Source organism: Lactuca serriola, chromosome 5 (assembly GCF_051521515.1).
Source record: "Lactuca serriola cultivar US96UC23 chromosome 5, Lser_US96UC23_V15, whole genome shotgun sequence".
NCBI classification, from domain to species: domain Eukaryota; kingdom Viridiplantae; phylum Streptophyta; class Magnoliopsida; order Asterales; family Asteraceae; genus Lactuca; species Lactuca serriola.
In genome coordinates this window covers 3,969,291-3,994,496 of record NC_136412.1, presented here as the reverse complement: position 1 = coordinate 3,994,496, position 25,206 = coordinate 3,969,291, and the positions used below count along the sequence as shown (strand labels likewise).

Genomic DNA, 25,206 nt, shown 5'->3' with positions numbered 1-25,206 from the left:
AGATTCAGCAGGTCCGGAGTAGGCTTCTGACTGCTCAGATTTGGCAGAAAAGTTACGTCGATAAGCGTCAATCAGACCTGTAATTCCAGGTCGGGGATATGGTTCTTCTGAAAGTGTTGCCATGGAAGGGCGTCATCCGATTCAGGAAGCAGGGCAAGTTGGGCCCAAGGTATATCAGACCGTTTAGGGTTGTAGCCAGGGTGGGCAAGGTGGCGTACCGGCTGGATCTGCCAACCGAACTTAGTCAAATCCACAGCACCTTCCACCTCTCTCAGCTGTGAAAGTGCCTGGTGGACGATACGGCGGTGGTACCCTTGGAGGACATTTAGGTTGATGGCAGCCTGAATTACATCGAGCGGCCTATGGCGATCCTTGACCGGGAGTCAAAGGATCTGAGGAACAAAAGAGTAGAACTCGTGAAGGTGCAGTGGTAGCACCGGAAGGGGTCGAAATGGACTTGGGAACTGGTGAGTGAGATGATGGAGCACTACCCCGAGCTGTTTCAGGATCGAGCGGCAGACTTCGAGGACGAAGTCTAAAATAAGTGCGGGAAATTTGTAGCACCTGGTTCTTCGTATGTATTCTGTTATTAAATCTCCATTTATTTTTGCATTTTTAGCCTTGGACTCGGCGATTCAAAGGACTGACTCGCCGAGTAGAAGCGGGATGAGGCGCGGGGATTATGTTGCGGACTCGGCGAGTCGAGTCCCGGACTCGGCGAGTAGCCACTGTTTGGGAAAAAACCCTAATCCAGGGGTTTGCACCCTATTTAAACGACCTTATGCAGCCTCCTTTCCCACTTTATGCTCCCAAACACTCCTCATAGCAAACCCTGGCTGTTTTGTGAAGATCTAAGGCCTTTTGAGTAATTCTTGTGAGTTTTGATCTCAAGGAAGAAGGAAGAGCATAGAAGGATTAAGAGGGGACTGAAGGATTCGAGTTTGGTTCACCTTTTGCAGTCTTTGGAAGGTATAAAGTCTGAACCTTGCTCATTCTTTTGTTAGATCCCTCTTTGGGTGATTCAGGGATTTTATAAGCCATTTTTGGTGGCCAACCATGTTTGCAAACATGGTTGGGGGTTTGGGCTTTTGTATCATGTCATTTTATGAGCCACAAGACAGATCTAGGTTGCTTTTTGCACCAAGGAAGGCCCCGTGCAACAAAAGAACCATTTTAGAGCCTTTTAAGCTCTATTATCCCATGCATGCACATAAAGTTTGTAACTTTACGTGCTAGATCGAGTTTGGGGGCCTGGATCTATCATTTGGTTAAGTGTTGTACATCAGAAATCGAAGTTCTTAGTAAGGAATGTGATAGACTCGGCGAGTCCATCCCTGGACTCGGCGAGTCCAAGGGTTTTGGTCCCATATAAGTGAGGGTCATAAGGACCAGTTGAGTGTGGAAGGGTTTTAGGAGTCCCGGGGAGTGACCCAACGTTCTGGACTAAGCAAAGTGTTATGGGAATTCATGGTACTCGGCGAGTGCATGAACGGACTCGGCGAGTCCAAGACAATCTTCATGGAACTCGGCGAGTTGTTCATCAACTCGGCGAGTCGAGGACAGAACGTGTTCATAGGATGATGAGTAACTCGACGAGTTGTTCATACAACTCGGCGAGTCAAGTCAGGACATGAGCATCAGTTGATGATGAACTCAACGAGTTGTTCATACAACTCAGCGAGTCGGATGTGGATTCAGTCGGTGTTCATTTAGAAGGAAAATTCGTCGAGTCATTGCCTAAATCGACGAGTAGAGATGGGTTATGAGGTCTGATGGAAGGATAGGGACTCGGCGAGTTGACGAGTCAACTCGGCGAGTCAGGTCAACTGGAAGTTGACTTTCACTTTGAATTTGATTTGGTCAAGGGGTAAAATGGTCATTTACGCTAAGGGTAGATGTCAGTTTCTGACTAAGTGTTTTGTGGGAATTTTAGCCGGTGGATTTCCGGAGCAGCAGTGGCAGCAGTCAGAGGATTCCCACACAGTTCAGTAGATACGAGGTGAGTTACCTTCCAGTAGGGGTGGGTCTAAGGCCACAATGCTGGCCCACCATTGAGGAGTATTTAGAAGATAATTGTATTTGTGATAATTTATCTTGGTCTGGTATGCGTTTGGTTATGAGTTATATCTGTATGATATGTTACATGGTAGGGATAGTGTAACGCCCGTAGATTAGGGCTAGTCAATTTAGAGACGATAAGCATCAAAAATGACTTTTTGATGTAAGATTATTTTGAAGGATTAATCTTAACTAAGTTACAGTATATGTTACGAGGTTTCCGAATATATAGAGAACGTCGAAATCCGAGTTATAACGAAGAAGTTATGACCTGTCGAAATTTCGCGACATAACCGGCACGACACAACGTGACGTAAATAGTGAATTTATGTTAGAGCGATATTTATCTAAAACAATCTTAATGAGAATTGAATATCTCATCGATAGTAGTCCAACGATAAAAAGACAGGCGGAAACGGCGTTCAGATGAAGGAGTTATGAGTTTATAATGGAGTTTTCCTGTCCCGGCCTACTAAAAATAATATATAAGTAATATAATTATAATATATTAAAAATAAGATCAATATTAGCCAATGGAGTCTAAAATAGAGTTGTAGAGCATAATCTCACCTTCGCGTCGATATAAAGAACATCGAAAACGGAGTTCGTATGCGAAAGTTATGAATTTATGAAGTTCGGGGCGCGAAAACCCAAAACTGTCAGAGACCACGACGTGGCAAGTCTCCTGAAACCTCCAGGAGTCCTCCAGATGCAACTTGCAATGACGTATGCAATGACGACCAAGCCCACGACGTGGAAAAAGGATCCCACGACGTGGCAAGAGCCAAATTTGCCCTATAAATAGATTTGAAGGGTCAGCCGACTATGGTTGCTCCATCCCTTCTCTCCCACTCCCGATACACCCTCTAAGCCCTATTTTAACCCCCCCCCCCCGAAGCCCCGGTATCAACCCCGAGACGCGAAGCAAGTCCCAAAGCCCGAAGATCTCGAGAAGAAAAGAGTTTCCGAGCCGAAGCTCTGCTCGCGAGAAACCCGGTGTGTGAAGTGATCCCGATTTCACCGAAGAATACTACTTCTACAAGCCGCAGTGTTGTCCGATCGTCTTCTGATCAAGTGAGTGTATAGTCACTTTCGTCTTACACATAGATATGAAGTATTTTATAAAATACGTGCTATGTGTGTGTGTGTGTATATATATATATATATATATATATATTGTTGTTTATATGAGTGAGTGTGTGGTCACTTTCTTCTAACACATAAATATTAAGTATTTGCTATGAAATATGTGCTATGTGTGTAATATAAAGTTGTTTATATGTGTGAGTGTGTGGTTACTTTCTTCTAACGCATAGATATAAAGTATTTGCTAAGAAATACGGGTTATGTGTTTATACATTGTTTGCTTATTTGAGATGAGTGTGGAATGGACGTTTTATATAGTTTTTAAATGAGTTAAACTGTATATGTATTTTATATCTGCGAATATGTTGGGTAGAACATGGGTAGATGAGATAGTTGGTATGTGATAAAATGAGGAGGTATGAAAGATGCTTAAGAATAATATCGGTAGATGCACCAAGTAGTGAATGTCGTAATCTTAGCAGATGCGCTTATAGGATAATGTCGGCAGATGCGCCAAATAGAGATGTCATAATACTAGCAGATGCGCTTAAGAATAATATTGGTAGATGCGCCAAATAGAGATGTCATAATACTAGCAGATGCGCTTAAGAATAATATTGGTAGATGCACCAAATAGAGAATGTCATAATACTAGCAGATGCGCTTAAGAATAATATTGGTAGATGCACCAAATAGAGAATGTCATAATACTAGCAGATGCGCTTATAGGATAATCCTGGCAGATGCGCTTATAGGATAAGGTCGGCAGATGCGCCTAATAGTGAATGTCGTAATCCTGACAGAGGCGCTTAAATGATAAAGTTGGTAGATGCGCCTTAAATAACAGTAGAATTTGTGTCTATTCCTTAAAGTCAAATTTTAGGAATGAATGAATAAAGGATAGGTGATTCTTAGGGTAAAACCTTAAGAAATAAAGAAGATAATGGGGATGGGTAATTGGGTTGATTGTTTGATGATTAAATATAATAATTATATTATTGTGGGTTGAAAACCCTATATGCTCACCAGGCTCCCAAGCCTGACCTATTCAGTTTAATTGTATCACAGGTATCGATACGAAGCTGCTTTGCACTGAGAGATTAAAGGAGATGTAAATCATTAGAGTAAATGAATGTATGTTCTGTTTATGCTTATGTGTCTGTATCGGAACATGACATACCGAGGTTTTATTATTTAATGAGAATACTTTCTCTCTAAGAAATGTTTTGATAAGTTTTCATCATATCTTGTTTTGGGAACAAATTCCGCAACCGTTTTCTTTAAATGATTACTCTGATTTATAAAACAAAGCATAAACAAATCGGTCTTTTTTTGGCCGTGAAATTGGGGATGTCACAGATAGTTTCCCTGATATGGTCCTTAGGACCAAGGGGTAGGTCAGTATCCGGATATGTCTGAATGTGTGCTTTTATCTTGCTATCGTATGCTAGTGGTAGGGATGGAATAGTCCCCAGTTACCGGTTGAAAGATACCGATGACGGTTACCGGTTGAAAGATACCGATGATGATTATCGGTTGAAAGATACCGACGATGACTACCGGTTGAAAGATACCGACGATGATTACCGGTTGAAAGATACCGATGGTATTGTATGGTATGTAGTATGATGGAGGAACTCACTAAGCTTTGTGCTTACGATTTCAGTTTTTGTTTTCAGGTACCTCTTCATCCAAGGGGAAGGAGCCGGCGGCATAGCATGGCATCACACACACTCACATATGATTTCCACACGGTGTTTTTCTGGGATTGTACTCTGATATGACATTTGTTCATGGTTGTGGGTTTCAAACATGATACTTGGTTTTGAGATGACGTGTTTATATAATATTTCCTAATGAATGTTTTATGAATTAATTAATCAAAAATGAAATTTTTGGGCTTGAATTTTGGGATGTTACATTACTGCAAAGGAGGCACGAGCAACTCCTGACGTGGTGACGGGTATGTATCTTTCTCTTATCTCTGTATTTGATATTGTTTATTGCTCATGTTTGCTTGTTTTATTATAGGATTGTTCCTAGTGAATGGTATATCAACATTAGTACTATTTGATTTGGGAGCTACCCGATCATTTGTGTCGCTTGCACTTAGCAAGCGATTTAGTAGAGCTGCGAGGGAGCTGGATTGCCCACTCGACGTTGATATAGCCGATGAAAGGAGAGTCAGGGCCACGAGGGTTCATAGAGGATGTACACTACGATTATTTGATGAACAGTTCTCAGTGGATTTGGTTCCTATTCCCCTGCGAGGGAATAAGGTTATAGTGGGTATGAATTGGTTGAGTCCCAACAGGGTAGTAATCTGCTGCGAACAACAGCTAGTGAGGGTCCGTAATCCTAGTAGGGGAGAGTTAGTGATACAGGGCAAGAAACCATAGCGCGGATCGATCCTTTGTTCAGCGGCGAGAGCGAGGAACTACTTTCAGCAGGGTTGCGCAGGATACGTCGCCTATGTCATGGATACCCAAGATAAGGGTAAGGCGACAGTCAATGATGTACCAGTGGTGCGAGAGTACCCGGACATATTCCTGGAGGATTTGTCAGGGATACCTCCGGAGAGACAGGCTGAGTTCCCGATTGACCTGGTCCCTGGTGCGGCTCCTATAGCCAAGGCACCATATCGGTTGGCTCCTCACGAGATGAAGGAGTTGTCTACGCAGCTGCAGGAGTTGCTAGACAAGGGTTTTATTAGGCCGAGTAGTTCGCCATAGGGAGCCCCGATCCTATTTGTAAAGAAGAAGGACGGGTCGCACCGTATGTGCATAGATTACCGAGAGCTGAATAAGGTAACGGTGAAGAACCGTTACCCATTCCCGATGATAGATGATTTGTTCGACCAGCTTCAAGGAGCATCTTGGTTCTCCAAGATTGATCTATGGCCCGGATATCACCAGATGCGGGTCAGGGATGATGATGTGTAGAAGACCACTTTTAGGACCCGCTATGGTCATTATGAGTTTGTGGTGATGCCGTTTGGGCTCACCAATGCTCTAGCCGCGTTCATGGACCTCATGAACCGCATGTACAGACCGATGCTGGATCGGTTTGTAATAGTATTCATTGACGACATCTTGGTTTACTCCAAGACTCAGGAGCAACATGAGGAGCACCTGAGAGAGGTGCTAGAGACACTGAGGAGGGAGAGACTTTTTGCGAAGTTCTCCAATTGTGAGTTCTGGTTACGCGAGGTGCAGTTTCTTGGGCACCTCGTCAATCATAAGGGTATTCTGGTAGATCTGGCCAAGATAGAGGTCGTGATGTGGTGGGAGATTCCGAGGTCACCATCTGAGATTCGGAGTTTCCTGGGTCTGGCAGGGTATTACAGGAGATTTATCCAAGATTTCTCCAAGATAGCAGTTCCGTTGAACCGATTGACCAAGAAGTCAGTGGCTTTTCGTTGGGGTTTTGAGCAGCAGACGACCTTTGAGACGCTCAGACAACGACTGTGTGAGGCGCCGGTTCTCACCCTGCCAGAGGGAGTACATGACTTCGTAGTCTACTGTGACGCTTCAATCACAGGTATGGGAGCAGTATTGATGCAGCGAAGCAATGTGATAGCCTACGCTTTGAGGCAGTTGAAGCCTCACGAGGCTAACTATCCAACACATGATTTGGAGCTGGTGTTGTGGTGTTCACCCTCAAAAGTTGGCAGCATTACCTCTACGGTTTCCGGTGTACCGTTTGCACAGATCATAAGAGTTTGAGGTACCTCATGGATCATCCAAATCTGAACATGAGGCAGCGTCGGTGGTTAGACGTGGTGAAGGATTATGATTGTGAGATCCTTTACCACCCGGGCAAGGCAAATGTAGTGGCAGATGCACTGAGCCACAAGGCGGTGGCGGCCCCGATCCGAGACATCTGTTTGAGGATGACAGTGATGACTCCACTGCTGGAGCAAATTAGGGAGGCACAGGCTGAGCGCCTAAAAGAGGAGCGCTAGAAGTGCGAGAGGATTGTGGGCCGGGTAGCTTCATTTGATTACAATAGCCGAGGGTTGTTGACCCTGCATGGGAGGGTCTGAGTACTGTACTGGGGCGGAGTACGACAGGTATTGATGGATAAGGCCCACATGTCCCGGTTCTCCATCCATCCAGAGGTGACGAAGATGTACAGAGATCTTTGACCCGATTACAGGTGGCCATGCATGAAGCAGGACGTAGCTTGGTACGTGGAGAGATGCCTGACCTACAGGAAGGTCAAGGCGGAGCACCAGAGGCCTCATGACAAGATGCATCCATTAGACATTCCCGTGTGGAAAAGGGAGGATATCACTATGGATTTCATTACTAAGCTTCCCAGGACCGCACGTGGGGTCGATTCGATTTGGGTCATTGTGGGTCGGTTGATCAAGAGTGCTCATTTCATACCAATCCAGGAGAGCATATCGGCCAAGAAACTGGCTGATATTTATGTGCGAAAGATAGTGGCATGTCATGGAGTACCTGTCTCGGTGGTGTCAGACCAAGATGTCTAGTTTACTTCTAGGTTTTGGAAGCGGTTTCACGACGAGATGGGTGCTCGTCTCCATTTCAGCATCGCTTTCCACCCCCAGAAGGATAGCCAGAGCGAGAGGACGATACAGACTCTCGAAGACATGCTACGCGCATGCGTGTTAGATTTCGTTGGCAGTTGGGATACCTACCTTCCGTTAGCAGAATTTTCATATAACAACAGTTACCATGTCATCATAGACCGACCTCCCTTTGAGATGCTCTATGGGAGGAAGTGTAGGACCCCAATCTATTGGGGTGAGGTCGGTTAGAGGGTCATGGGGAGTACGGAAGTAGTACTCAAGACCACAGAGCATATTCAGCAAGTCCAGAGCAGGCTCCAGACTGCTCAGAGTCGGCAGAAGAGTTACGTCGACAAGTGGTGTTCGTACTTGGAGTTTCAGGTGGGTGATATGGTCCCCCTGAAAGTGTCACCCTGGAAGGGTGTTATCAGGTTTCGGAAGCAGGGCAAGCTGGGCCCCAGGTTTATTGGTCCGTTTAGGGTTTTGGCCCGGGTGGGTCGGGTTGCTTACCAGTTGGATCTTCCAACAGAACTCATGCAGATCCACAACACTTTCCACGTCTCCCAGCTGCGGAAGTGCTTGGTTGATGATTCAGCGGTGATTCCCTTAGAGGATATTCAGGTCGACGACAACCTAAATTACATAGAGAGACCGGTGGCGATTATAGATCACAAGACTAAGGAGCTGAGGAACAAAAGAGTTGAGTTAGTGAAGGTGCAGTGGTAGCACCGCAAGGGTTCAGAGTGGACGTGGGAGCCCGATGATGAAATGAGGGAGCGCTACCCAAAGTTGTTTTCAGACGCAACAGACTTCGAGGACGAAGTCTAAGACAAGTGGGGGAGAATTGTAACACCCCTTTCCAGGTACGCAATCATTTAAATTATTTAAGAAATTAGTTGAACTACTCAACGAGTCGGTAGCCCTAATTCGTCGAGTAGATGGCAGAAAGGATGTGGGGTTTAAAGGGTCTACTCGGCGAGTCCAAGCATGGACACGACGAGTAGGTCTGCCAGAGGAAAACCCTATTTTCAAGGTTTTGCACCCTATTTAAACAACTTAAACCCCTTTGGGCCTCCCTTATCAGCCTCCCTGTCCTCTAGAAACCGTAAATCGTTAGAGAGCCCCTTTCTTGAGCTTTTGAGTGTATTTTGGTGCCATTGAAGGAAATTGCAAGAGCTTGGAGCTAACAAGCTTTGGGAAAGAGAACAAGATCCAGGAACACACTCATCTTTGGCAGCTTTCTGAGGTAAAATGTTCTTAGCTTGATGAGCTATAGTTTAGATCTCTTGTATGTTGAGTTATTAGGTCTTTTGGCCCTTTTGAGAAGGATGGGTTAGTTTCTATGGGTTGTATGCAAAATAACCTATTCTTCCTATAGTATTTAGCCTCTAAGGTCATAAAAGGAGGCTTGAACCCGTTTTCATCCAAGCCATGGTCACATTTATGGAAGTAGATTGCTATAACTTGAGTTTGGGTCCATTTGAGGTGTGCAAAGCCATAAAGTCTCCAACTTTATGGAAAAGGGCCTTGGAAATGATATAGATTTGTAATGTGGAGCTGTAGAAGTGAGAAATCAGTGATCTAGGTTAGATCTGCAAGGGACTCAACGAGTTCATAAGAGAACTCGGCGGGTCCGATGAAGAAACCCCGATGATGTTCATAGGAATCGACGAGTTGATTGAGGAACTCGGTGAGTAGTATGATTTTGTCCCTTTTCTGATTATGCTAGGACTCGGCGAGTTTGAGGATGACTTGACGAGTCAGTGCGTTAAGTCGCGACGATGGTTAGTTGGGAACTCGACGAGTCATAGGGTGACTCGGCGAGTCGAGTCACGAATTTTAGGGTTTCTGAGTTCTAGAACTCGGCGAGTTAGGTCAACCTGGAAGGTTGACTTTGACCAGGACGTTGACTTTGACCAGGGGTAAAATGGTCATTTACCCTAAGAAGGATTATCAGTTTTTAATTAAGTGTTGTTATGGAATTTATAGCCGAGAGTCGCCGGAGCAGCAGATAGGGATCCATCACCCAACTTTTCAACAGTCAGTCATACGAGGTGAGTTTTCCTCCAGTAGGAACGGGTCTAAGGCACCAATGTCGACCCGTTTAAATAGTTATAGTATGCCGGGGTTAGCCCGATGCAATTTATATGTTTCCGGACATCGCTATGCGGGGGCGGTCCCGAGAAGTAGCTATGTATGCTTGATGTCTTTGTGATTCATGCATGTTGTATGTTATGTACTATGTGTTCCGGGCTTCAATCCGATTCCGGGGTAAGCTCGATGCATGCTATTTTATATGTTATATGTTATATGTTCTGGGCTTTCGGCTCGATGTTGGGGCAAACCCGATGCAGATTATGTGATTATGTGTTATGTTGTGTATGTGATGGGGTAAGCCCGATGCCGGGGTGAGCCCGATGCCCAATGTGGTCGGATGTCGGGGAGAGCTCGATGCCGGACAGGAGTCCGATGTCGGGTTCGTCCTGATGCAGTTGGGCGGTGTCCCATCGTTGATTTAGGTATGATATATTATGTGTATGGTATGGGGTAGTTTGGGGGAGCTCACTAAGCTTCGTGCTTACAATTTCAGTTTTGGTTTCAGGTACTTCCGGTAGCAAGGGGAAGAGCTCGGGATGATCGCATGACACACACCACAGTCATAGCCTGGGAGTTTACTCTCATGTTTTATTATGAGATTTGGATTTGAGACAGATATTATGATGTTTTATGATACATGATTTATGATTTTACTTATGACTTGGATGGTTTATGATTTTAATGATGATTTGAAAACGAAATTTTTGAATCGTATTTTTGGGATGTTTCATAAACCCTAGAAGATTATACCGCACAATTTATGTGTTGATAGTAATTTAGCGAGATCGGTTATGATTTTTTTTTTTTGGGGGGGGGGGGGGGGGGATCGGTTATTTCTTACGGGTGTAATAGTCGAGTGAAGTAAATTGAGTTTAATAGGCGGCAAACTCCAAAAGATATACCCGCCCAATTTATGACCTGATACCTGATAGATAATTTGGCGGGATCGATTATGATTTTTGGGGGGACCGGTTATTTCTTATAGTCGAGGAATTGTAATATTCAATTGTTTTTTTTCTTTGTGTATCTTGTTCATTAACGGTTGTTTAAATCTTGTAAATTTTGTTAGTCAATCGAGGGATAATGGTTGACAGTCTACTCAGAAGGATGCTATTGTGAAAGTATTAGATGATATGTCTTTAATAAGATGAAGATGATGTTGGCTTTCTTATATCTGATGTGGAAGATGTTGATTGTGACACAAGTTTGAAAAACACATTGGAAATTGATATTTGCAATTCAGCTTCAACTTTTTGCTCAACTTAAACAACTACATGACCTTAAGCATTTTCTTTTGCTCTTTTCTTCTTTACTAAGCTCATATGTTGGTATCAAGGGTATTTAATTACAGGATCGAAAAGAAATAAAGATATAATAAATTCAAATTGTAATTTTTGGACTCACAGAATGAGAACATATCATTGCATACTTATAGGATTCATGAAATGCAAATTATGTGGGCATGGTGACTTTAAAACTACCAAAACTACCCCTAGACAATAACCGTAAGCCCTAAATCCCTTTAAAAGAAAAAAAAAACAAAACAAAATTAGTTTGAAGAAGAAAATGAAGATGGGAGGGAAAGGGCAAAATGGTAATTTTACTGAAAGTTTTTTGTAATAGTAGATTTCTACACAAGGTGCAGTTTGTGAACTCACCAAATTGGTGTTGTATGAATTTCTTGCTCGAAAAATATTGACTTATTTTGGTAATACGTAAGCCCTAAATCCCTTTAAAAGAAAAAAAAAACAAAACAAAATTAGTTTGAAGAAGAAAATGAAGATGGGAGGGAAAGGGCAAAATGGTAATTTTACTGAAAGTTTTTTGTAATAGTAGATTTCTACACAAGGTGCAGTTTGTGAACTCACCAAATTGGTGTTGTATGAATTTCTTGCTCGAAAAATATTGACTTATTTTGGTAATACGTAAGCCCTAAATCCCTTTAAAAGAAAAAAAAAACAAAACAAAATTAGTTTGAAGAAGAAAATGAAGATGGGAGGGAAAGGGCAAAATGGTAATTTTACTGAAAGTTTTTTGTAATAGTAGATTTCTACACAAGGTGCAGTTTGTGAACTCACCAAATTGGTGTTGTATGAATTTCTTGCTCGAAAAATATTGACTTATTTTGGTAATACGTAGATTTTATAGGCAAAAATGATCAACCGGCCTATCAATGATTTGAAAATGGGAAGAACAAGGCTTACCAACTATCAAAAGGGGTATCAATAACCCCCAGATGACAACAATCAAAGTTACCAAATTGACCAAAAAGTCTAAAATTATCATTGTTTTGGTATAATTACTTAACTAGGGACCATCTGTAATGATCTTACTTAAATGATAGAATAAACAACAACATAGGAACTGATTTGCAATGGGCTTCAGATATAGAAAAACAAGTGCTCAAGAACAGGGGAATAACAACAATGGAACAATAAGATAGGTATAGCAATTTGAGAAGCTATAGCTCTCCAAGGAAAAAGAAACTTCTAAATATTCTCTGATCATTCTAAAGGAAATCCTCACTCCTTAATATAAACAAAGAGACAATTGTATTATCCAAATTCCCCAAAATGCCCCTGCTGCTCCACCAACTTTATAGTGCTCTCGTGTTTGTTAGTGGACCCTTCAATGGGTATCTTTTTTTGTCTCCTCCTCAGTGCACAACACCATTTCTATTATGACTCATTCAATAAAGTACATTACTATTTATTTAACCATGGGCATCATTACTAACATTTTTCCCCTGTACCAAAATTGAAGAAATAATAACAAAAGCATATTAAAAAACATCATAGTTGACTACCATATTATCCAAATCGTTTTTCATTTCATTAAAACACCAAATTTGTCATATTACATAATTTTTTTGTTTTATTCTCAATTTATTTCTATCAATTAACTTTTATTTATGTATATAGGCATGTACATTCACATATGCCATTTTATTCGATAGAATTGTAATTATATGAAAATATTATGTACTTTTTTTTGAATTGGCTATATTAGTATTAGCTTTTTTGCTCCTTTTTTAACGGATCCAAATGAATTAGAAAAAACAGAAAAGGTAAAATTGTTAAATTGACAAAAATGTCAAAATTTATTTTTTTACAAAAATAATTATACGTCGAGTTACATGACTTTCACATCATTATAAAGTTTTTTTTTTCTTTTCTATTTTAACTTGACCAAATGAAAACAAAGACCAAAAACGGTCAACTTAACTAAAAAAAATAAAATGGTAATTTATTGTATAATTACTTAACCAATGAAAGTAGAATGCTCTAAGCATACCGAGAGGTATAAATGCAATAACTTGAATGCCTTAAGAAGAATAAATTCAGCCAAAGGAACACAAAGAAAAAAAGGTTAAATTTACCAAATTTACCAAATTGACCAAAAGTCTAAAATTGTCATTTTTTGGTCAAATTTACCAAATTTACTCATGGACCATTTCTGTTGTTACTCATTCAAAAAAGTATATTGCTATTTATTTACCCATAAACATCATTACTAACATTTTTCTCTGTATCAAAACTGAAAAAATAATTACCAAAGCATATGCAAAAACAACAACAAATAGTAAATTACGATTTCATCCAAATAGTATGTCAATTCTTTCAAACCCCAAATGTGTCATATTATATAATTTTCTATTTTACGCTCATTTTATTTTCTACCAATTAACTTTTATTTATGTATAGAGGCATGTACATTCACATGTGTCATTTTATTGTATATAATTGTAATTATATGAAAATACCATGTACTTTTTTGAATCGGCTACATTAGTATAGTTCTTTTGTTCCTTTTTAACAGGTCCAAATGATGAAACAAAAAACAGAAAAGGTTAAAATGGTCAAATTAACAAAAAATGTCAAAATTGTCAAATTTTCAAAATTGACAAATTGATCCTGCTGCCATCTTTGCAATGCTTTTTCAGAGCAAGGTATTTGAAGAATACATTGGACAGCTTGCCATGGCATCAATGACTTCTTTGGATATTTTCACAGAAGGGGAGCAGTTTGATACTAAGAAGTTGCAAGAGAAGACGAGGGTATGTTATTATGTTATAACACATAGCTCAGTTAACTTTACTTCTTATTATATTTCATTGCAATACACAAGCACTAAGCTACTAACTAATTAAATATATTAAGTTTCTAAGTGGCTATGTAGATTTGAATCAGTTTAAGTGTTTTTATAATTTCATCACAGGCTGTTCAAAAGGAAAAAGAAGAGAAGTTAATCCAAACACTTAAAGATCGTCTCATCCCTTATGTGCAAGGAAACAAAGATGAATTTGTTCGTAATGCTGAAGCTGAAGTATTAAACCTATCTAATGAGACGATTCCAAAATACAGGAGTGTAAATTAGACATTTTGAGGAATGATGAAAAAAAATCCAGGAGTGTCGTAAGGATCAAATACAACTTCAAGAAAAAGTATGAAGATGAATCTATTTCTCATATCAAAATACAAAATTTTGGAAGACGTGAGACTATACACAGGTGTGATAGATCATCTTTCCATTATTTTATACAATATATGCATCAAATCAAAAAAATGTAGAGTTTTCTAAAAAGCCATGAACCTGTTAAGTTAAGAATGTTGACTTCCATATTCAAAGAACACAACTCATAAATTTTGCTAATAGAATCTTCATTTACGTAATTTGAAGACCATTCTCCAATGTTTGCAAACATCGTTCAAATATCTTTGGTGAATTTGCGATTGTTGAACAAGAAATCAGTAAAAATTGAAATAATTTATAAGAATATTTCAATTTCAAAGACGTCGATCGCAATGACTATTCAAATTTCAAAATTGAAAATCATTGATTTGAAAACGATTTTCAATTTTAAATTCAAAACTCAAAATTGAAATTTCTTCGCGAATCGGTTTGCGGTTCGAATTTCAAAATTGTTAAAAGCAATCGATTGCATCAAGCAAATTACTTATATACCCTTTTGAAAGACGTGTCTTATAATATTTCAATATTATAAAAAGGTTATATATATAATAATAATATTTTTGTAGCTTTTATCAGTTATTACCCACGAGTAAAAGGGGAAATAGAGATTATCATCAGTGTGTCTCTCTCGTCCCGTCGATGAGATGATCGATGGATCGATCGGGATGGCGTGCAAATGCAGCGTTGAAAGGAAAAGCGTAATATACTGTAATAATCTCAGAGATTTTTGTTTCGATAGGGAGAGGAGAAAATTCAATCGGAAGAATTTGCGAAACGTATCTACGATTCCGATTTTCAAACGGAGTTTTTCCAGATGGCGACCTGTTTCCGGCAAAAGTTGCATTTTAAGGTCAGTTTATCACTTTGCCTTTGATCGATCGAAACATCGATGTTTGTACTTCCATGGTAAAATCATTGTTTTCTCTATTTAAATTTTATTAAGATTCTTTAATTAGGAATATTATGTGGATTGTGTCTGTTGGATCTTCTTTATCTTTTTAGAGTGTGTCTTTGTACGACTGATGATTTTTAGAAGGATCTTGCAGATAACTTTGTGTTCATATTCACACATGATTAAATGCCAATTAACAAAATGTGTAATTTAAGAAAATTTCATTGCAAAAAGGAACACACTTGTATAAAGTAGATCTCTGAAGACGTTTTTTTATTAACTTCTAAATATAGACTTGTTATTAGTTAATGTTTATTTGTTTCCTACAATCAAATTGCTTCTGGAAATAAGCGTGAGGTTTTGTTTAGTTGAATTCAGAATATGAAATATATGGGAATCATACTTGAAAATTAGAAATTTGGAGTACATGTTAGCTTACAAAAAATCAATCAAAGCTGCCTCTCTCTTACACAACAAAAGAAGACATGCATGACTTTCCAGAGACTAAGAGAGTTCTGGTGTTGTAATGTTGAAACATTTGGTTTATTGGTAAAAGAAATATTGCAAAACATTTTGAAAAATCCATACAGTGTTTAGGCCTTGTCCTATATTTTGCCTTCTTGTAAACTTTAAAGCGTATACTTGAAGCAAATAAAAAAGTATTTTTGTTTGCATTGATGATAATATGAAATATAATTGTTATGCTTTATCTTTGCTACTAAAGCTAGCATCTGATAGATACACATTGCAGCATGGATGTTCGGGAGAAATCAAGATCCACATTGTTTGAGTCATCTAAACATAAGAGAGTTCCCCTCTATGTTATGATGCCAATTGACTCTTTCGGGATTGATACGTCTGGTGCTCCAAGAATCAGAAAGTAATTACCATACCTTTACTTACACATGAATGTATATATATATATATATATATATATATATATATATATATATATATATATATATACTTTTTTCGGTGGTGACATGGCTGTTGTGGTTACAGAATGAAGGCCTTAACTATATCTCTAAAAGCACTCAAGTTGGCAGGTGTCCATGGAATAGCAGTTGAGGTTTGGTGGGGAATAGTAGAGCGGTTTTTCCCCCATGCATATAATTGGTCTCTGTATGAAGAACTTTTTAAATTGGTATCTGAAATGGGATTAAAGTTACAAGTTGCATTGTCCTTTCACTCGAATGTTCATTTATCTTCACGCGTACAAGGTGTCAGCCTTCCACAGTGGATCATAGAGGTCATACTTTTTGGTCTTTTTCCAATCACATATCATTAATTATATTTATGGTTTTGTTTGTTTTGGTTTTCAGATAGGTCGTGAAAATAAGGACATATACTATCGAGACCAAAACGGGTTCCCTAATGCAGATTATCTAACATTAGGGGTAGACAATCTTCCTTTGTTTTCTGGACGTACTGCTGTTGAGTGTTATGAAGACTTCATCAGCAGTTTTGCAAGCAAATTTGATTCCTTGATGGGAACTATTATTGAAGAAGTCTGTGTTGGTCTGGGACCTTCTGGAGAACTTAGGTAAAAAAAAAAAAAAAAAATCTAGTATATGCCTTTTTGTTTGTTCTGTAAAATGATCTTCTTTTAAATTACAAATGCAGATATCCTGCTCATCCCTTTGAAGATGGTAGATGGCAATTTCCTGGGATTGGTGCATTTCAGTGTTATGACAAATACATGTAGAGTGGCTTAAGCTCCTATTATTTTAATGTTTACTCGCATATAATGGTTTGGTTTTTTTGTTCAAAATTTTAGGATGGAAGACTTGCGTTCAGTTGCTTGGCAAGAAGGGAAGCCTGATTGGGCTAATAAAGGACCTCCAAATGTTGGGGATTATAATAGTTTCCCAACTGATGTTCCTTTCTTTGAAGATGGAGACGGGAGCTTTCTATCTGACTATGGACATTTTTTTCTTGTAAGCCATTTAGTTAGTAGTTCACTACTAATATTTTGCTATTATCTGACTTGTGTTTGGGTGGTTGTAGGAATGGTACAGCGATCGGTTGTTGCGTCATGCAGATGACATTCTTGGAGTGGCAGGAAATTTGTTGGGAAAGTATTCAGCAAAATCACAAGGGCTACGGATGGTGGCTAAAATTGGTTTACTGTATTGGTGGTATCAGACACTGTCTCATCCTGCTGAACTTACCGCCGGTTACTACAACACCGCTTTTAGGGACGGTTATGATTCACTCGCTTCAATCTTCTCCCGTCATGGAGCCGCCCTACAGATCTCGTAAACCATTATTTACAATCTTTCATCTCTTCACCACTTTCTACTTTCAAATACCTTTTGGCTATTCCTATTATTATTCACCACTACATTGCTATTTATTGCATTTAATAGCTATAGATATGTCCTTTAACAATGCTAATATATCCTCTTTTTTTTTATTTAATTTAAAATAAAATAAAATTTGTAGGTGCTTTGAGATGTTGGACAATGAAACTCCCCAAGCCTGTTTGTGCAGTCCAGAAGGTTTGCTTCAGCAGGTACACCCCAAACCAAACCTTTTATTATTCACTTCCTTTTCCTTTCAGAAGCGATAACAAAACAATATAGTTACTCATCTTATCGTGTGTGTCCTAAAAGTTTTCATGGGTTGTGTGTGTCCTAATTTTCTTTCAAAAGTAAATATGTGAAATACAGGTATTCTCTATATTTGTGATGCAATGATTTTGTGCTACTAAAATGTATACCATAATTACTACTATTTAACAGATAAAGAATGCCTCAAAGAAAAGGGTAGTGGAATTGACCGGTAGAAATGCACATGAACGGTTTGATGAGGTATTATGTATCTTAATGTTGTTATTTTTTGCATCAATATATCCTAACAAATTTCTGTTTGCAGGCTGGACTAAAGCAGATATACTCAAATTGTTATGATTCACAGGAAGAAACTGTGAGATCATTTACTTATTTCAGAATGAACGATAAGATATTTAGGGTTGAAAACTGGAATAATTTTGTTCCATTTGTGCAAAGGATGAGCACTGATTTGTAGAATAACATCTTACTTACACTTTGTAGTTGGAATAAAGACTATATATATATATATATATATATATATATATATATATATATATATATATATATATATATATATATATATACAGTGAGAGTTAGGTTCAAATAATTAAAATGACTAAAATGATTAGTCCAGAATCAATCATACATGCACACAATAGCAACAAATTACAGTGTCTTCTCTGCATATAAAAAACTGCAGGGGAGACAGGAACTATGAACAGTAGCATATATTATATATATATATATATATATATATATATATATATATATATATATATATATATATATATATATATATATATATATATATATATATATATGTCTCCCCTGCAGTTTTTTATATGCAGAGAAGACACTGCAATTTGTTGCAATAATCTACAGCATTGTGTTTATATCTTTTATATGCATTTAGTGTAACAAGAATGTATCATAGGCCATTTTTATGGGATTTCGTTTCTTACACTATTTTATATCAACGTCATGTGCTTTTCTGTGTTGATTCTTGTTTGCTATTTTTGATCCTTCCGACATGTTGAGAACAAGATATCAAGAAAATGTCATAATACACATTCACAAACCCTTGAAAATGAACACTCTTGCAACAATCTCTCCCGAGTAAAAATGTAATCATTTTTATGATTTAACTGTTGGCTGTTCATTTTTTAACTACAATTTTATATCAATTCATCACTGATTAGGTTTATACTTATGTATTGGTCAGATATATATACTACTATGACTTTACTAGACAAACTAAGTCATAATAATAAACAAACTATTCATATAAATTATTAAAAAATAAAGTAGTAACATAATATATTTCACAAACATATTGGATTAACAATTAAAAGGTAAAAAATACTAAAAAAATATGAAAATTATTTAATGAAAATAAATTCTACACTTCTATCTGAGAATAACACTATAAATATTTTATCCATCTAAATTTTATTTTATGGCAATATGTATAATCGTGATTAATTGTTTTTTATTAAACTGATTGTTTACTTTTTCAATCTTCTTTTCATATATATATATATATATATATATATATATATATATATATATATATATATATATATATATATATATATATATATATATATATATATATAGCTAGGTTAGGTTATTTATTCTAACTATCTAGTGAAAATTAAGAAAGTGATTAATAAATATTATTAAATTAAAAATAATTGAAAAATACCATCTAATTTCACTATAATGGTATTTTAGTCAATTGATATAAATTTAAAAAATGAAAATTCCATATTTGTGAGGATAATTAATTTTCTTGATTTAAAAATTATGATTTTTTAGTTAATTCAATTTTAATTTTTTTGTAATTTTTAATTATACCCGATATATTTTGTGAGAATGATATTCTATAAGAATGTCAGGATATATATTTCTCACAGAATACATATTTTGATTAAATGAACTTTTTTGAAAAAAAAAAAAACAACATTCTTGAACCATTAGTTGAAAAAATAACAAGATCTTTGTATATTCATGAACATCTGGATGTAGATTCATACATATTCTTACATAATCTTATACGTTTTAATACAATTATACATATTCTAACAAAATGTCATAAAAATGAATTAGATTCTTGAAAAGCATTCATGAGAACAAAAAAGAATATTGCATGTCCTTATTCTGAAAGAATATTGGCCTTCCTCATTCTAAAGTCTTCGCCATTCTAAAAGAATATTTGTAGGTTTTAAATAACATTCATGAAGGTCTTCACCAGCCTATAATAGGCACTCACATGTGGAGATGATGATACAAGTTGCACCAAGACAATGGGTTTAAGTGTTGTCCTGGATAGGCTAACAAAGGATTCAACACTGATGCCTAATGCACCAACAAAAACAAGGATACATATCTCAAGTTGAAGCTCGTTCAATTTAGAAGTCAAACTCTCTATGGTTGATTGATTAGCTGCTATAGTAGCTTCAAAGTTAAACAACTACAAAGCATCCCAATCCCTGTAAAAACAATAACATAACCCTAGAATGCCATGAACATTCCATCACTAATCAATAATACAATTTGAGACTGCCATGAACATCTCATCACTAACCAATAATACAATTTGAGACTGTCATGACATGTTGAACAATCAATACCCATCTAACAACATTTCTTTTTGACATTTCATCAAACACTTTAAGGGTACTCCCTAAATCATCACATTTTCTGTTAGTTTAGTTATACAAAAAAGAAGTTTAGGTATATAAAAAAGAAAAGAACATATGAAATACTTAAAAGCTTACCAGGATGAGGATGAGTGGATTACAATTTCACAGATGTTATAATTAATGGTTTGGTTTCTTTGGTGAAAATTTTCAATTTCCTAATAAACTTGACATCAATTTACTTACATTAAAAAACAAAATCGTAATTGCTAAAAATCTAAATATGTTCATACTTAGGAAAATCGTGAAACCGGAATATTACATGTAATTTGTAGGTTAGGGTTCCAACCTCCAAGGTGAAGTCAAGAGCGAGAATGAAAAAAAAAAAAAGAATTGTAGTTCGTTTTTGTTAGACTCTCCGCCTTGCACATGAGGTTGGAAAAAAAAAAGAATTATTCCAAAAAATCATTGATTTAATAACGGGGGAAGAAGGCAAGAACAAGAGAAAGAAACAAAAGGGTCATCACCGAAATCAATATTTCTATCTTTGAATCACACAAAAAAAAGGTCTGACTTTTGTGCCTTGGCTACAACGCCAATTTCACCATCGTCGGTTGGCAGCTCCGACCCTTCTTCGATCAAAGGATGGTTAAGGTTTCATTCGTCAATAAAAAAATAAGAGGAGACATTAATACGTGCTGATATGAGAGGCTAGGTTAAAGAGTTGGTAAAAAGAGATTTTTTTTGTAATGAATGATTTAAGGGTTTTATTATGATTATTATATGCTAAATTACATAATTATCTTATTAATTATTTAATTATTCTTAAATTCCTATTGGTTCCTACATTCACACAATAGATGTAAAAACTCTCTCTCTTTCTCTCTCTCTCTCTCTCTCTCTCTATATATATATATATATATATATATATATATATATATATATATATATATATATATATAGGGCTAGGTTAAAGTGTTTTTTACATTTATTGTGTGCTAGAATGCACCAATAGGAATTTAGTAAAATTATATTATTATTTAATTAAATAATGATAGATATTAAATGGTTTCCATAATTGTATGTATATTAAATGATATCCATAATTATAATTTTCTCTTTATGGAAATTAATTAAATTCGTCATTAATATCAGCAATAACATTTTTTCAGAATGAATTCGTATTTAGGTTTTTATGTCAGCAATAACATTATTTCAGGACTTACTCACTTAAAATACAATAAAATTGTATGGAATACGAAGAATGAGGGTGTATTCTAGTAGAATATACTATTGTTCTCCTAGAATACACTCTTATTATTTTATATATGAATTCATTCTGAAAGAATATTATTATTGACATTAATGACGAATTAAATTAGTTTTCATAAAAAGGAATTTTAAATATGGATATCATTTAATATACATTTAATGTTTACTCAATTCTTATTGGTGCATTTTAGCACACAATAGATGTGAGAAACATTTGAACCTACCTCTCTCTCTCTCTCTCTCTCTATATATATATATATATATATATATATATATATATATATATATATATATATATATATATATATATATATATATATATATATATATATATATATATAGGGAAAAGGGAATATACATTACAACCTTACCTAAGCTTAGATACTAAATCTATTGAAAATATATTGTTTTACTATATAAAGATTACGGTTAATGGATTCACGATTAATACTTCAAGATGTAAATTCAAAATCGACACAATAGGGTTTAGGTTTAGGGTTTAGGGTTTACTAATGTTCACTTGGGTGAAGTAATAAACAATAATGGAGGAAAGAAAACGGAGTTGGTAAAACGATAATGAAAGAAAGAAATGTTATGGAGGATGATATATTTACCAAGTAAAACCAAACCGGGTATATTTAGCAAGTTAAAACGACATATTTTAGAGATTTAGTACCTAAGCTTAGGTGGGGCTGTAATGTATATTCCTTATATATATATATATATATATATATATATATATATATATATATATATATATATATATATATATATATATTCAAAAGTATAATGCTATCATAATTAAAATACAAACTTATAAAACATGATATCTTAGACCAGAAAGATTGGAATGCGGCTTTAGCTGACGTGACATTTGAAACTGCAGTACACACCACACCTTATACGGTTTGGGGTGTGCAGTAAAAAAAAGGAGCGTTCCTCTCTCTCTCACACACTTTTCCTTTATTTCTTTATTTCTTTATTTCTCTTTTTTTCTTTCTCGTTCTTCTTTTCATTGAATACCAATCCTTATGTGTGGGAAGGAAGTGTGACAAAATGAGGTCCTCCAGCCTTACTATTTTTACTGATTTTGCATTCAGACTTGTACATGAATCATAAGATTTACAATTCTAAAAGCTTTATTCTAGTTCCTTTCTTTGTCTCTAAATCTAACTGTGCATTGCAGACACCTGAAATTGAATTTGTTGGTATTGGGCCTTTCTTTCCTATGGACCTTTGAAAGGATATGGTTGAGAAGCGGGCAAACGGCTATCCCTCCTCCTCAACTCAACCACCTCGTTTGATATTATTTCTTCAGTCCCTCCCTCCCTCCTTGTCTTTCTTTCTCTTTCTCTCTGTAACTGTAAGAGAAATCATCTCCGTCTTCTCCAATCTCCATGGCCATGTCCATGTCCATGGCCAACACCCTATCATCAACAGCAGCTCCTTTCAAGCTCTCATCATGTAGAAGAAGTCTGCCCCTTTATTCAACTTCATTCCTCCCCCTCAATCTCAAAACCCCACCTTCTCTTCTCTCTCTAACACCCCACCACCACCAGATCCAAATCAAATCCAGTCACCGCCGTCTCATCGTCGCCAAATCCAACGACAGTGACTCTGTCGACATACCAGACCGATTAATCTCAGCCGTATGTTACTTCTACCCCTTCTTTGATGGAATCCAATACGGCAAATACGTAATCACCCAATTCTCATTCATGGAAACCTTAATTCAACCTCTTGTGCCTGCAATCAGGGTGTTCAAAAGCTTCCCATTCAATGGATTCTTAGTGTTTTTGACACTTTACTTCGTTGTTGTCAGAAACCCTAACTTCAGTAGGTATGTGAGGTTCAATACCATGCAGGTTATTGTGCTGGATGTGCTGTTGATTTTCCCTGATCTTTTAGAGAGAACTTTTAATCCAAAAGATGGAATCGGGTTAGATCTGTTGATGAGTGTGGATAGCACTGTGTTTTTGTTTCTGTTGGTGTCCTTGATTTATGGTTCATCTTCTTGCTTTTTGGGGCAAGTTCCTAGATTGCCCATTGTTGCAGATGCTGCAGACAGGCAAGTTATGTGAACAATCATGAATACATGCTCATGATTGGTTCTTCAATTTGTATTAAATATCAGTAGTTTTGCTGCTTACTGTTCATCCTTTGCTCACTAGTCACTTCATATGATTTACTGATTTTTTGTTCCCATACAAGTCCTTAGTAAATTTCAAAACATATGTTAGTAGGATTTATAAGAAATCTAGTCAATTTCTCTGAATTTGTGTTGTTATACTATATGTTTTGAGCTCATTTTTATATTCTAACTCAATAAAGTTCAACTGGATGATGCTTTTAAATCGGGTATAAGATTGAATTTTTTTTAACGAAAGCCCCTGTCATTTGCGGTTCTACTTCTAATCATGGTTTATAGTAACATGTGCCAATCAGTAGGGTTTTTATTATGTAATTTGAGGCTCTAGATTTAAAATTTAGTTTTTATTGTGTAATTTGAGACTCTAGATTTAAAATCGAGTTTTTTTAACCACCACCATCAACACCACTACCCACTTCCCACCACCACCACCAACCACCCACCTCCACCATCACCACCCAATCACACCCACCACCTACCTCCACCACAACCCCTACCACCCTACCAACACCACCACCTTCTGCCAACGTGAACCACCATTTTGACCTCCCCACCACCACCACATGCGATTAAGTTATTAACATATGATTAAACTATGTTATTCACATATGATTAAATCATATTATTCACATGCGAATATATATATATATATATATATATATATATATATATATATATATATAGGGTGAGGTTCAATAGAGAACCATAATTAACCAAGAAACCAAGGAACTAATCTTTTTTTCAACTTTTTCAACTTTTTTTTTTATCAAAAAAAAAACCTAAAAATACAAAAATTTATAACTTTTTATCCTTTTTCCAATGATATAAAATTCGATTTTTTTTTACGTCAAATTCACAATGTGAATCTTCGAAAATTCACAATGTGAATCCGGATTCACCGTGTGAATCCGAAAAATATTTTTCACATTCACAATGTTAATATATGAATTTAGATATTTTTAAATTTTTTTTTGATAAAGAATAAGCTCTAGAAATTAAAAAAAGAATATTTGGTTACTTGAAGAACCTATAATTATGGTTCTCTATTGAACTTTTCCATATATATATATATATATATATATATATATATATATATATATATATATATATATATATATATATATATATATATATATATATAAGGATCTTTTTTTTAATATTTTCTTATTATATTGTATGTGTTAAAACCTTGTTATTCACATATGATTAAAACATTTTCTTCACATGTGAACTAGATTACAATCCGCGTTAAACGCGGGGAACGCATAAAAACTTACAAATGTCTACAACATAATAATTATAAAAAATATTATGTTTATTGGTATTATTGAAATATATGGAAGATACATTGAAATCGATAAATATCTATAATCATTGAAGGACCTCTTTGTATATAACATTTTTTGTTTTATTAGTTGAAACTTTCTTCGTCACATATGGAAATG

At 36.4% G+C, this 25,206-nt stretch overlaps 2 protein-coding genes across 4 annotated transcripts; both read left to right on the top strand.

The window, feature by feature from the left end:
* Positions 1–14,827: 14,827 nt before the first annotated feature.
* On the top strand, positions 14,828–18,189 carry BAM4 (beta-amylase 4). 3 transcript variants are annotated; one of them, XM_078999646.1, is made up of 10 exons: positions 14,828–15,101; positions 15,895–16,023; positions 16,146–16,392; positions 16,466–16,686; positions 16,767–16,844; positions 16,921–17,080; positions 17,151–17,401; positions 17,589–17,658; positions 17,888–17,956; positions 18,021–18,189. In XM_078999646.1, the coding sequence occupies exons 1-10, from the start codon at positions 14,896–14,898 to the stop codon at positions 18,171–18,173; spliced, it is 1,584 nt and encodes a 527-aa protein (XP_078855772.1). In that variant the 5' UTR covers positions 14,828–14,895; the 3' UTR covers positions 18,174–18,189. The 3 variants fall into 3 exon arrangements, with proteins under 3 accessions (XP_078855772.1, XP_078855773.1, XP_078855774.1); XM_078999647.1 differs by having other exon boundaries at positions 14,963–15,101; positions 15,882–16,023; XM_078999648.1 differs by having other exon boundaries at positions 14,964–15,101; positions 15,868–16,023.
* Positions 18,190–22,817: 4,628 nt separating this feature from the next.
* TIC20-V (TIC 20-v-like protein) lies at positions 22,818–23,768 on the top strand. The gene has a single exon (XM_078999645.1). It carries the CDS (start codon positions 23,010–23,012, stop codon positions 23,691–23,693), a length of 684 nt encoding a protein of 227 aa, XP_078855771.1. The 5' UTR covers positions 22,818–23,009; the 3' UTR covers positions 23,694–23,768.
* The last annotated feature ends 1,438 nt before the right edge of the window (positions 23,769–25,206 follow it).

Coding starts and splice junctions, on each gene's coding strand:
- BAM4 (XM_078999646.1), top strand. CDS start 14,896: ATGATCGATGGATCGATCGGGATGGCGTGCAAATGCAGCGTTGAAAGG. Junction 15,102..15,894: donor GGCAAAAGTTGCATTTTAAG/GTCAGTTTATCA, acceptor TACACATTGCAG/CATGGATGTTCGGGAGAAAT. Junction 17,081..17,150: donor ACTATGGACATTTTTTTCTT/GTAAGCCATTTA, acceptor GGGTGGTTGTAG/GAATGGTACAGCGATCGGTT.
- TIC20-V (XM_078999645.1), top strand. CDS start 23,010: ATGGCCATGTCCATGTCCATGGCCAACACCCTATCATCAACAGCAGCT.